Source organism: Diadema setosum, chromosome 7 (assembly GCF_964275005.1).
Source record: "Diadema setosum chromosome 7, eeDiaSeto1, whole genome shotgun sequence".
NCBI lineage: Eukaryota > Metazoa > Echinodermata > Echinoidea > Diadematoida > Diadematidae > Diadema > Diadema setosum.
In genome coordinates, this window is record NC_092691.1 from 32,000,529 (window position 1) to 32,015,186 (window position 14,658).

General features: G+C 41.6%; 1 protein-coding gene across 1 annotated transcript; it reads left to right on the top strand.

Moving 5' to 3' along the window:
• The first annotated feature begins 4,307 nt into the window (after positions 1-4,307).
• LOC140231179 (chondroitin sulfate proteoglycan 4-like) lies at positions 4,308-14,238 on the top strand. Its single transcript, XM_072311327.1, has 3 exons — positions 4,308-4,344; positions 6,140-10,846; positions 11,368-14,238. The coding sequence occupies exons 1-3, from the start codon at positions 4,308-4,310 to the stop codon at positions 13,869-13,871; spliced, it is 7,248 nt and encodes a 2,415-aa protein (XP_072167428.1). The 3' UTR covers positions 13,872-14,238.
• Positions 14,239-14,658: the final 420 nt, after the last annotated feature.

Below are 14,658 nucleotides of genomic sequence, written 5' to 3' on the forward strand. Positions count from 1 at the left end.
AATGCTACTCCTTCGCCATTTCTAACCCGATTTTGATTCTGTTTGCTTTATATGATAGCACTACATGGGAGCTTTGAAACTTCTATACAGAATTTCAGTTGTGACCTTTGACCTTGACCTTTGACCTATATTGTACATTTTGCTTCAAAATGCTACTCCTTCGCCATTTCTAACCCGATTTTGATTCCGTTTGCCTTATATGATGGCACTAGGTGAGGGCTTCAAAACTTCTACACAGAATTTTGACCTTTGACTTCTTTGACCTTTGACCTTGATTTTTGACCTATATTGTACATTGCCTACAAAATGCTACTCCTTCGCCATTTGTAACCCGATTTTGATTCCGTTTGCTTTATGTGATGGCACTAGGTGAGGGCTTCAAAACTTCTACACAGAATTTTGACCTTTGACTTCTTTGACCTTTGACCTTGATTTTTGACCTGTATTGTACATTTTCCTACCAAATGCTACTCCCTCGCCATTTCTAACCCGATTTCGATTCCGTTTGCTTTATGTGATGGCACTAGGTGAGGGCTTCAAAACTTCTACACAGAATTTTGACCTTTGACTTCTTTGACCTTTGACCTTGATTTTTTTACCTATATTGTACATTGGCTACAAAATGCTACTCCTTCGCCATTTCTAACCCGATTTCGATTCCGTTTGCTTTATGTGATGGCACTAGGTGAGGGCTTCAAAACTTCTACATAGAATTTTGACCTTTGACCTCTTTGACCTTTGACCTTCATCTTTTTACCTATATTGTACATTTTGCTACTGAATGCTACTTCCGGCGGGGACATATATTACGCACCGCGTAATTTCTACTTTTCCTTGTTGTATAAAAGCTCACTGTATGTACCCCATTTACAGGTTTGTATACTGTGTATGCTTTGTTGTCGTTGGTAATTGTAGGTATCTACAGCTGAATGACATTAGATTCTGCTAGGTTATTGGAAAAATCAAACAAGTTGTGCTGTCAATCTGCTTCTTTACTGGTGGTGACTGATTACTGCAGTCTTTAAAGGGAAGATAAACCCCAAAAACAATGTGGATTGAGTGAAAGCAGCAACATTAGTAGAACACATCAGTGAAAGTTTGAAGAAAATCGGACAATCGATGCAAAAGTTATGAATTTTTAAAGTTTTGATGTTGGAACCGCTGGATGAGGAGACTACTAGAGGTTATGACGTATGAGTGGACTACAATATCAAGAAAATATGAAGAAAATACTACAAAAATCCATTTTTCATGAAAATTACAAATTCCATCAACTTGATATTGACATATGTTAAGGGTAGCAATTATTCCCCCTGCTTTCTGAAAGCGGTTGGTCCACTGCTCTTTCATAATTCTAGAAAAGTGAATTTTTGTTGAATATCCTTTATATTTTCTTTGTATTGTTGTCCACTCATACGTCATATCCTCTAGTAGTCTCCTCATCCAGCGGTTCCAACACCAAAACTTTAAAAATTCATAACTTTTGCATCGATTGTCCGATTTTTCTCAAACTTTCACTGATGTGTTCTACTAATGTTGCTGCTTTCACTCAATCCACATTGCTCTTTGGGTTTACCTTCCCTTTAAATAGATGGGTCCTTTTCTCTGGTAATATACTGATTTGTGTTGAGGTTATGTTTTTTTTTAAATTTGTTTGTTTGTTTTGTTTTGTTTGTTTGTTTGTTTGTTTGTTTGTTTGTTTGTTTGTTTGTTGTTGTTGTTTTTGGGGGGGTGTCGCCAAAGTTGGAAAAGTCAGTGGAATTTGTTCTCATGCATCTCTTTCCAGACAGTATTGCTTCAGAAGAATGTTACAAGCTGTTGGTGACAACTAATGCCAGTGATTATCGCTGTCTGGGGCAGTGTTTTGGAACATGATCAGACCTTTGTGTTTTGAAACATGTACAAATGAAGCCTGAAAAAATGGAGAGAGAAGCTTTACAGGGACAGAGGTTTGAACTTTGAATGAACCTCGCAGAGAACACTGGGTTATTTTAATCATTGCTGCAAATAGTCACATTTCATACATGGAGTCCTGCCTGCCTTGAAGTGGAAGAATTTAGTGAGGAGGAAAAAATAGGGTATGGTATACTTCTGAATATCTTACCCTTCATAATTATTTTGTTGTATCCTTTATGTGTGTATATTAATGGTCATATATTTTGTCCCCCACCCCACCCCCATTATGTTATGTGTGGTTGGTAGGGCCTTATTTGAATGCTATTCCTATCTGTTTTTTGACAGCAGGAAAATGAGCTGATTTCCATGAGTGCTTTCCACTCCAGTTGATGTCATAATAGGCTGCTCAATGAAGCCTTGGGCAGTCATAACAAGACGTGCTTTGCACCCAGTTTTACCCCAGGTGATAGACAAAGCTGCATTTGCCTGAGAGGATATTTTGACTCGGCAGTGCTCACAGTCAATTCAGTCTTTTTTCTTTTCTTTTTTTTAATCCAGCCATGTATGGCCCCTCTGCATGCACATATTTCAACTGTACTTGATTACCTGTTTGTAGGAATGTGTCATCTGACAGTTTGATAGATTCAATAAATTTGTATTTAGATTGAGGACTCAGTGCATATGGAACTGAATTTTCTCCGTTGGTCATGTTCCTTTTTTTCATGTGTCTATCAGTGCAATTCAGTACATCACAACTTATTACTCGGGATAGATGCAGAAGTGGAGCCTTTGAATTGTGTTTAAAACAAGAACTCGTGAAGTGAATACATCCAAGCAAATTTATTCAGCTTTGATTATATATGTGACAAATAGGCGAGTAGTTTGGTCAAGGAATATTTGAAGATCGTGTTTACAACTCTTCGTTATCATGCACTTGGATAGTTTTGAATTAATATTTCACACAGGCTCATCTCATTCGCTCTCCATCTATAGAAAGTTATAAGTAGCATTTGTAAGGCATGGAAACAAGTGCATTTTCATGCCCATGTTCAAGTTGATTTTATAAAGTAAAGTGTGTGCTTAGAAACACACGTATAAAGTGTCATATAAATGCAATCATTATTATTATTTTATTATTTATAATTATTATTATTATTATTATTATTATCTTTATTACCATTAAGTAGCATAAAGGGATGATAAGAAGAAATGACAAAAGTTTCTCTAAATCAGACCTAAATTGAAACAGTAAAGGAGTCTGAATTGATTTTAGACACAGTCGCACAGTCATTACAGGTGATTAAATTATTGCCACACAACTCTTCCATCAGTGTGTACACAAATGAAGTACAACAGTTTGCTGAAAATAAAAAAAAAATGCAATTACCATTCCCCCCCCCCCATCACTGTGAAGGATATATGATTTCATGTCATGTTACTAAATTAAGTTAAGATTTATGCAAAGGTCAAAGGTCAGTGATATTCTTGTGATGTAATGTCATTTGACCTCTAACTTGCAAATGTGGTTCTGGCTAATAATCACATTTTTCAGCAAAATAAATTTGTTTTGAGTTCAATGTTAGTGAAACATCTGCCATCATAATTGTTTGATTTTACTAAGATTTATTTGTGAGTCAATGATGGCATGATGTAGAATTGTGTTTTGATAATATCTAGTACTATTTGATATACATGATCATAAAGAGAAAGGGGGAGAGAGAGGGAGAGAGATATTCTGGAAATGATTCGGAAATTGAGAGACTGAGAAATATGAAGAGAGTAGAATATGACCCGAAATATACATCAAAGGGAAAACAAGTCCCAAGTCTGAGCAGGAAACAATGTTGTATAGTACAATGAAATCAGATTACCAGAGGGAATTTCAAACTGTAGCTGTACATTGTATGTGTTGTAGGGGGGCTCGTAACACTTAAATTATGTGTTTAGTGGGTTTTTGTTTTTTTTCTTCAATTCTATTTTTGGAGGGTAAGATGGTCTCCCCAGCAGGGAATTGGAGAGTAGCATTATTTTTTTTTTTTATCAGTATGAAAATGGACAGATTGTTTTAAAAGCTGTTGATGAACGTCATGATAGAGATTTTCCAGCATACCGGTATATGTATCAATCGTGGTTAATGCAGAAGAGAAAGTGCACTCACTGTCTGGAAAAGCTGTCATTCATCAGCGTGCCTGTGAAAGTGGGGACTGGGGGCTTTCTAACAGGGTGTTCAGACGAAAAAAAAAATTATACTAGAACCGTATAGCTATACGATAAAGTTATACATCTGAAACTATCGAAATGACGTACATCACAAAACAATGTATATAATGAAACGAGGGTCAGAGCATCATTTCGAACTAGAACTCGATAAGAGATCACCATTCCAACATGTCCATTGTGCGTCTGAACGTATGGCGACCATCAAAGACGCTCTGAAAAGACAGGAAAGTGCGCACTAATCCTGTACAAAACAAATGGACAGCGTGCGGTCCTCAAGCGTATTACGCACATCACCTGAGACGCGCTGTCTTTGAAGTTGTTGTTGTTGTTTGTCAAGCGTCTTTGATTGTTTTTAGATCATGTTGTTGCCAAATTTTCACCTCCACTAAATAATCCAGTTATTACTTTAAAATCTAGTTCTTCAAAATAATCCCCTCAATCGAAAAAAAGCTACGACTATAATTTTTAAATCTTTTTAAGATAATAAAAATACCACTACCTTTTGAAATGAATGATGTTTCTTGGTGTACTGAGTTTGTACTTAGCTCTCTTTTGTATCGTCATGTAGGGTAACCATTTTGTTTTGTTTCCATTTTTATCACGCGCCTTCCTGTCTTCTTGTTAATTATCTTTGGCGACCATAGAACGGTGTAACTGGGCGGGGCTTAATGGGAGCACACACAAAAGGTGACCCCATAGCTGTTACTCATGACCATGAAACAGTTTGTGCAGGAAACTGCACATCTATACAATGTTTTCCAGAACGGTGGAGATTAGCATCTGATCGGTCTGTCGTTTAAGCGATGATTCTTTATACATCATTTCTTTATCGAGTTTTGGTATAAATTGGCTTGCGTCTGAACAGAGGGTAACTTTGACTGTCAGGAAGTCTTAGCAATGGATATATGAAGGAAGCAGAGAGCTGACATTTGTGTGTGTGTGTGTGTGTGTGTGTGTGTGTATGTATGTGTTCATTTCTGGTTTGGATTTATTCTGTACAAAGAATAATGGCCAATAAGTTGGAGACATACATGTATGTAATGGTGATTTGTATGTATCTTCTGCATGTACACGTGTGTGAATGTGATTGCATTTGTAAATTTGAATAATAAGTTGGCAGAGCTGCTAAGTCTAGCCAGTTCTGCAGTAGGCTCCCTAAAAAAAAAAAAAAAAAAAAAAAAAAAAAGATAAAAAAAAATAGGTTTCTCGTCATGTCCCGTTAACAGGAACAAATAAATTCTTCCACCCTGCTTTGGGATGCATATAGCATGCAAGTATTTCCCTGCTCGCCCTTCGGAACCTCCATGATTTTGATGGGTAAATGTTGGCAGCTCTGTGCCAGGAGTGTGTGCTGTGTGCTGCTGTGTGCATGTGTTTGATGTGAAACTTCATTGTGACTGACGGCTGCGCCAGAGGTAGCAATATAGGCAATTAAGGATGCGTGCCACACATGCTTAACTACACAAGATTCTATTCATTAAATCTCCACTGGTATGCCTCAGATGAGGTGAATGAAGAAACGTTTGCTATGAAAGCTCATACTTCATTTACTTTGATTCATATGTGCATTTTGGTCTGTGATAACTTTCTTGACATTTGTAGGACTTTTATAATTTTTTTTTTTTTTGGTCATTTGTTGAGAAGTTCAATTTGTTAGCATTCACAAATATGCCGTCTAACCACAGCTAGGTATGTAACATCAACAGATGGAATAGGCAGATTTGTTAATTCGCATGTTCAAAGGAAGCATATGTATTATCTTTCTTTCTGTATGCTAGAAGTGGACTTAGTTATGTGCAAGTTGTTAGCTTTGGCACTGTTCCGAACTACATGCCAGATATTCATTCTTTCAAAACATGTATTATTAATGTACATGGTTTGAGAGAACAAAAGACAGACCATTCTCATTACTTTGTAGTTTCATCGTTGACAACTTTGAGGAACACTTTTCTTGGAAGATCAGTTGAAAATTTGATTGTTAATGAGCATTTCTGTTCTTGTCTGCTCTTGACTCCAATTACAGATTCCTTTTATGGAACCAGCTATGTCCACTTGCCCCTAGGAGATGAAGAGTCTAATGTGACAGAGATTGGGCTCAACTTTCGCACCAGTCGCATCAAGGGTCTGATGCTAAAGGCATGCGGAGACACTGATCTCTTCCTGGTGAGGCTGCGAGAGGGCAGAGTGGAAGTAGAGGTTGGTCCAACCGATGCGCCAGAAACACTCCTGTCCAAGAAGAGGCCAAAACTCAACAACCTGAGATGGCACCATGTCCGAGTGACACTCTCCGGAGGCAGGGTAATCCTCTACATCGACGACGAGATGAAAGATTCCAGAACAGTTGACTGGGACTCGCTGACTGTCAACGATGTGCATGTCGGGGGTATGGATGACAGCAAGTGCTCACACTTGAGGCGGTCAGACAAATACTTCAGAGGGTGCATCCAGAGTGTGATGCTTGGGAGTCTGGATGTGCTGGCTCTGTCGCAGACCACCAGTAATGCCACATACCATGATGTTACTAGAAACTGTAGTTTGGAGTTCGAGGCAGGGATCGATGATCCCATCAGCTTTGTAAAGGAAACAGCATTAATCCAGTTCCCTAAGTGGCACATAAATGATGAAGGATCGTTTTCATGCTGGATCCGCACTTCTGCTCCTCTGGGCCTGTTGATGTTCAGTTACCAGGGTAACCAATTTTTAGCTGCAGAAATAAGTGGAGGTCATATCAGGGTTCTAATCAAGGATGCCTCATATTCTGCCCCCATGGCAGTAATTTCAGGGAGAACAGTTAATGATATGAATTGGCACTTTGTGAAACTAGATTTTGCGTCATCATATCTCAATATCAACATTGACCACCAGTCAGAGGAATTCAGTCTTGCAGATCCATTTACAGGGGCATCAAACTTTGTTGGAAACATGTATGTTGGAGGAGTTATCATCCGAGCCAGAACTCTTGCATACAACTCTGACCTGCACTCCATCACCCATGCTAGCACTGGGGGATCTTTCAAAGGCTGCGTGCAAGACATTGAACTCAACGGAGTCCAGAATGCTCTTGGGGATTCTCTAGTGACTTTAGGCATTGATGTGGGATGTCTTTATGAATTCCCCTGCTCTTCCAGTCCATGCGAAGCTGACCAGCTGTGCACAGAAACAGGTCCCACTACCTTCCACTGTGAATGTACTGGAGACAATTGCCCAGAGTCTTCCTCATCAGCTCCAAATCCAACAACCATTGACATTGTCAAGAGAGCCACTACCATGTCATCCAGGACAAGCCTGCTGTCAACTCCAGTCTATACTACACCTCCGTTTGAACTTTTTTCTGTAGAGCCATTGTCAGTCATCGAGGGTGGTGAAGCAAGTGTCTCCATGACATCAGACCAGTTTAACATCGAACTTAGAAAGCACAATCTGCGTGAATCACAGGTCTTGTTCAAGATGAGCCAACCCCCACAGTTTGGGCGGATAGAGAAGGTCCTTCTAGGCAGAGGGGGCTTCAGTGGGCAATTCACATTTCTGGATCTGCTGAATGGTAAAATCAGCTATGTCCATGATGGGTCAGAGAACTTTGAGGACCATGCAGTGTTTGATGTTTTACTAAGTGGGAGAACAAGTTCATCCATTCCAAACTTTGGTGAAGTAGAGAACTTCACACTTTCTGTGTTGATCACCCCAGTCAATGATGCACCAGCAATCATCATTTCTGATGATGACACTTTCAGGCTGATTGAAAACACTCAGCGGGCGCTTCCTCCAACCCTTCTGCAAGTACTGGATCCAGACACTCCATCATCAGAGGTCATTCTCACTACAATTAATCCACAGGGTAATGTTGGGCATTTTGAGCTTAAAGATAATGCTGGAATCAGTATTACAGAGTTCACACAGGAGAATATAGATGGTGGCAATGTTGTCTATGTCCACACTGGCCCTTCCATGAAATCCAGGATCATTCTCCGCGCCAGTGATGGCATTGACCAGAGTGGACTGGCATCTTTCAGAATAGAGGCAGCTCAACTCAGTCTTGAAGTGGCAAGCCTGAGTACAATCAGAACCAATCCAGGCACTGTTTGCATTATTTCTCCATCAAATTTGAAAATGAGAACCAATGACCCAGACGATGGATTTGAAGTATCCTACCAAATTATGGTTCGTCCAAGACTTGGTGAAGTGCAGAAGCTGGAGACATTGGATCAGTGGGTTGCTACCTCAACATTCAGCAGTACTGACATTCAGAGGGGATCTGTTCGCTACTTTGCATCTCGTGCCACTAGTGCGTCTCATGTGGTCCGTGATCAGATAGGGTTCACTGCAAGTAGTGGGCCTGTATCGGTACCAGGCATATTTCTTCCTGTGGAAATAGTTGTAACTTCTCTTGAAGTCACCATCAATACAGGCCTTGTGCTTGACATTGTATCTGAGGGCTTCATCTCAAGTCAGAATCTCTCCTCTGAAGCTCAGAATGTCCTAGATGGTTCGCCCATAGTCTATTATTTGGTTCGCACACCCAGCCATGGAGATATTTTCAAGCACTTGACAGGTGAACTTCAAGTAGGTCAAAATTTCACACAGCAAGACGTGGATGATGGGCTGGTCAGTTACCGGCTCAGAGGCGAACACATGGACTCCTTCAATGACACTTTTATCTTCCGTGCTATGGTCTCAAGTGTGCAAACAGAAGCTCATGAATTTGTCATAGCGTACTTCCCAGACTCTCTAGAGATTGATATTACAAATACTGGAATACTTGTTAAAGAGGGAGAATCTTATATATTTAGTCCATCAGAGCTTTTCCTTCGGACAGAAGCCACGGTTGACTTTACATTTTCAGTAATTTCGTCACCAGTAAATGGTGTGCTTCAGCTGAAAGATACATCAACAGGAAGAGTTTTGAACTCGAATGTGACAACTTTTCTCAGTTTGGATATTTCACGAGGGGCATTACAGTATGTCCATGATGACTCTGAGACTACTTCAGACCTGTTTGGGATAGAAGCGACTGCAACTTTCCATGACAGGCTTGGCAGAAGGAAGCAGCTGTCGTACAGTGGCACTGTGAACATCACTGTTGAACTCCAGAATGACCAGTCTCCTGTCCGAACAGTTGACAAAGTTTTCCATGTCATGAAGAATGGACTCACAGTGCTTACGGTCAATGACCTTTATTACACTGATGCAGACTCAGATTTTGATGATGGTGAACTGCTCTACCAAAGACAGAGGACCAGTGCTGGGGATCTTGTGAAAACTAGCAATCCTTCACAGTCTGTCTTCCGCTTCAAACAAAAGGAGCTAGTTGCAGGAGACATATCATTCCAGCACAGTGGAAACGGTGATGAAGGTAGAATGCTGTTCTATGTATTCGATGAAGACAGAGCACGTTATGTGGCAGGCATTCTCAACATAGTGGCGCAGGAGTCTTATGTCGCCATCCCAGTCAACACCGGACTGAGAGTAGATCGGGGAGCCATGTCAGTGATTTCAATTGCCAATCTGAGTGCGGACACCAATATGAATGTCAAGTCCAGAAACATCATCTTTGTGGTCACATCAGGTCCTCAGTATGGTTCACTTATGGCAGAGGGACTTGAAATTCAACAATTCACTCAAGAGAGCTTGAAAACTGGTGCAGTGTCATATCAACATGACAATGTTAGCATTAATCCATTCGATTACATTAACTTCACTGTTTCAGCAAGAGATATCGAGACCGAGGGACAGTTACGCATCAGAGTGATGATTTCAAGTGAGGACATCCTGCCGTCTGTGGAAAAGATAGAACCTGTTGTGGTAGAAGCGGGAAAGGAGATCGTCTTGAGTCGATTCAACTTGAAGATCACCCACCCAAACAATCTTGCATCTGAAATAGTGTACCGGGTTGTCACACCACCAAAGTATGGTGAGCTGAGGTTGAGGAATGAGTTTGGGGTGATCATCAAGAGGTCACCCCCATTGGGCAGTCACACAGCACGGGCAAGGAGGGATGTGGATGACTCAGTGATGACTTTCACCCAGCAAGATGTCAGTCGGGGTCTTGTGAGCTACGTCCAAACTGATTATTCAGAGCTCGAAGATGAATTCTCTTTTGAGGTCAGCAATGGATATACCACACTTACTGACCTAACTCTCTCAATTGACATCGCCCCGCCCATCGTGCCCCTCAATGTTCACAACTTCACAGTACTAGAAGGTCGGTCCAAAACGATCAGCTCTACGATTATAGGAATTGGGCATGCTTTGTACGAGATGCAGGAGTTTACGATTCACATTCTGGACAGCCCTATGCATGGAATCATAGAGAATACCCGTCAAGCTGGAGAGAATCTGAAATTATTCACAACACAGGACATAGCCAACCAGTTTATATACTACGTCCATGATGACTCTGAAGAAACTCAGGATCAATTCACGTTTGCTCTCAATAACACAGACGGAAAATACAGTGAAGCCTATACCATTTATGTAACTGTACTTCCCATCAACGATCAGGAACCTGTCGTCACAACCAATAATGGCCTATCCACCATCGCAGGTGCAGTCACTCCACTAACCAGTGCTTCGTTGAGTGCATCCGATCCTGACACTCCAGAGACAAATCTCACATTCTCCATCATGACCCCTGGGAATGGCTTTGTGGCCTTCGGCTCCTCTCCAACTCATGCCATCTCGTCCTTCACTCAGGCAGATCTCTCATCTCAAAGCCTGATATTTATCCAAAGAGGTAAGCATCAATTGTCTGTCGCTTATTTTTTGTTTCTGTCAGAGGTATTTATTGTTGACTTTGCCAGAACAAAGTCAGGTGAACTTTCCAATGACCTTTCTTTTACGATAGATTGTAATGTGTGTGGTCCATGTCAGTTCAATGTCCCATTTGCCCACAAAGTCATGTAATTGCTCTCTGGAATATGTTTCTTGCATTTGATTAAGGTTCGATTGCTACCACCTTCTGTGCTTATAATGCCTTTATCATATTATGCTAGCGCTAAAGTCAATCTTTTCTATACTACTTATTGTTGTGTAGATTTTTGATACTCATCAAGCATTTTACAGGAAAAAGATGAAAAAGATCTTAGCTATTGTGATAATGATTCTTTATTTCATCTGACATTAGACAGGATCATTTTGTAATAAGGAATAACATCATTACTGCATTTAGAATTCAAATGTAATACTGTGGTAAGTTAAATGACTGTCAGTTAAATGAATCTCTACTCTCCTTTATCTCTTACTTGCTCCCATCAGGACCAAGAACAGGAGGATTTCGTTTTCAAGTGAGTGATGGAGAACATACCACCCAGCAGATGATCTTCACGATTCGGGCCAACCCACTGGTACTGTCTCTAACTAACAACACTGGCATGCAAGTAATGCCAGGGTCATTGCAACCAATCACAGGCGACCACCTCCATGCAGTGACCAATGAGGAGCCGGTCAGCGAACTGAGCAGGCCCATCACTTTTGTCGTCACTCGGGAACCATCGAGCGGGGAACTTGTTAAGCGCCCTCCAGGGGAACTGCAGGAGTACAGGCCGACATCCTCCTTTACCCAGGAGGACATTGATCAGGGAAGGGTAGCTTTCAGACACCACACTGCATCTACACTCAAAGAGGACAGCTTTGAGTTCGATGTCTTCCTCCCACTCTCACAAAATCTCACCGGCGTGGCTTTCAGACTAACCATTCCACTGGAGACCGAGCTGACAACTGTGAGTACTCCCCAGAGCACAACTGGTTCATCCGAGGATGATGATAGCGGGATAGTAAATACTGGGATTACAGTTCAGGAGGGTAAGACTGCAGACATAACCACAGACAATTTAGATGCCAGCATTTTACTGGAGGGGCTTCGTGGTTACATCCAATACAGGCTGACCGAATTTCCAAAACATGGATTCCTCTCTGTTTCGGGAAGAAACATAACTGCGAAGGAGTCCTTCACACAACAAGAACTTTCTATGGCAGGGCTGCAGTACCACCATGATCACTCTGACACCTTGCAAGACTCTTTCAATTTTTCAGCAACTGTCAAGATATTTGGGGCTGGAGCAGCAGGTGCTACTACTCCGAGTGTGGATGGCACCTTCCAGATCGATGTTGTACCCATCAATGATCAAGTCTTCAAGGTGGTAACATCCTCCCTGAGAATGTCTGTTGTTCAGGGAGAGCAGGTTTTGTTCAACTCAAGATACCTCAGCGTTCTGGACCCAGACAACTCTCCGGCGGAAATCACCTTCAGACTTCACCAGCGTCCTTCAAATGGGAAGCTTGTTCTTGTCTCCAATCATGATGCCAGTGTCACAGACTTTACACAGGCAGACGTAGATCACAACAAACTGATGTTTATCCATGATGGTGGGACAAGTCCAGGAGGATTTGTGTTCCGCATTAGTGATGGCAAGCATATGCAATTCAAGCAGTTCACTATTGTTGTTGTGCCTCGTTTGCTATCAGTGACAGAAGTTGTACCTGTTGTTCTTCTACAGGGTGATAGTTTTGCTGTAGTTACTCCACACAACCTGAACATCACCAGCAATGGAAACACATCAGTATCCTTCTATAACATCAGCACGCCGGCTAACTTTGGTGAGATCCGAGTCCGCTCCAGACCTGCCCTTTCATTCACCCAGCATGACATTGAGGAGGGCATTGTCACATACCATCAGACCGATATGTCTTCAGATGAGGATGAGCTGCAGGTGACATTGTTCGATGAGTACAATGTGATACCCAATATAAATGTCACAGTGCTCGTGGAGGCACTGATCAGGACATCAATCATCTCAGCACATAGTGGCAGCATCACCCCACTTCTCCAGTCTCATCTCAATGCCTCGGAGCTTGCTGTTAAGACTCAGAACATGCCTTTGTTTGAGCTTGATGACCCTCCTCGACTAGGAACCTTCATTAATGCTAGCTCTGGAGAAGAAGTGAGCAGATTTTCTTATGCCGATCTCTTGCTCCTGGATGTTGCATATCAAGCACAACGACTGCAAATCGACGAAAATGATACAATGGTGGACAACTGCACTTTCTTGCTGTCTGCGCAGAATGTCCAAACTGTGCAGATATCTGTGGATATATCGCTTGGACCAGAGATAATAAAGAGCACTACTCCATCAACCACATCACAGAAAGCTACTTTGTTTAGTGATCATAGCCCAGTCAACCGAGGAGATGGAAATATTCTGATAGATGTCAGTCCCATTTCTTATGATGAAGGGTCATCGACACCAAAACAGCCAACTGGGCAGACTGGGCCGGACACGAAACCTGTCGGTGGGTCTGTGCCCATCCTTTACATCATTCTTGCCATCATTTTCATTGTGATCATCCTCTTCGTCGTCTTGGTCGTTGTCGTATGGCGCAGACGGCATCGGAGGAAAGCGGATCTGAAGCGTCGCGAGGAGGAGGAAGAGTATCCGGAGAAGGTTACCGCGGCACCTGTCATCACCACCATGCCTCCTCAAGACGCAGTGGTCCACCCGGACTCGGATGAGGAGGACGACACAAGCCAAGTGACCAAGCCGATGATCAACAGACCTGTGCAGAGCCCCATGGTGCCTCAGGTGAAAGTAACTCCTCTTGGAAGGCCGCCCTCGCCTGTCAATTCCTACGCAAGCCTCACATCGGATGGGACTCTAAAGTCTTCTGCTGCCCTGCAAAACTTCTATAATTATCCGCCAGATACAATTCCTCACTTAGGTCCCAAGAGCCCAACACTTAAGAAGAGCCAGTACTGGGTCTAGTGTTTCAATTATATCATGTTGTGTGTTTTATTTGTTGAAAAATAGTTAACAAATTCCTATTTATTTTGTAAAATATGTATGATAATGTAAGAGTAACTATGAGGTACATGTACTTCGAAAGTGCTTATTCATAATGGTGCTGCAGATAAGTATGAGATTTGAGGAACAATGTGTGATGACGAGTACATCTCTGGCTGCTGTAATTAAAGAAAAAAATGTGTTGATTTGTAACTGGGTTTTACTGTACTACTGGATGAAAACTTGTGTAATTTATGCACTGGGATGGTGTGGAGTTTTTTCACAGTACTTTGTAATCTTTGTTCATGTTTTTCGTGGGGAGCCCCTTGACAGTAAAATCATTGCAATGCTGGTGCTCAAAGTTATATGTGAGTGAATGAGTAATGAATTTGATTCCCCATTCTTCTCCTCCACATGACACTTTGTACAAGTCCAAACAACATTACAGAATGTACATTATAGAACATATTCTGTAGGTTTGATTTTTTTTTATGTAATGCAAGATATCAAATCTTATCATCACTGTACAGTTTGTTGATCTTTTGAGCTACATCCAATTCATGCCTATGCACACACACACACACACACACACACACACACACACACTCAACCTCACACACACACACACACACACACACACCCAAATGGTCAAAGCGTTGCATCTATGTTTAACTGAAATGATGTCACTATGTCAAATTCTGTGGATTGGAGGTGAGGGAGGGAGCTTGTGCTTGATTAAGTTACTGATGGTGGAATTTCTCACATATTT

What these genes read in the sequence shown, in the direction of transcription:
- LOC140231179 (XM_072311327.1), top strand. Translation starts at nt 4,308, where the DNA reads ATGGCGACCATCAAAGACGCTCTGAAAAGACAGGAAA. An exon ending in CGCTCTGAAAAGACAGGAAA is followed by an intron (nt 4,345 to 6,139) that starts GTGCGCACTAAT and finishes CTCCAATTACAG; the next exon opens with ATTCCTTTTATGGAACCAGC. An exon ending in CCTGATATTTATCCAAAGAG is followed by an intron (nt 10,847 to 11,367) that starts GTAAGCATCAAT and finishes TGCTCCCATCAG; the next exon opens with GACCAAGAACAGGAGGATTT.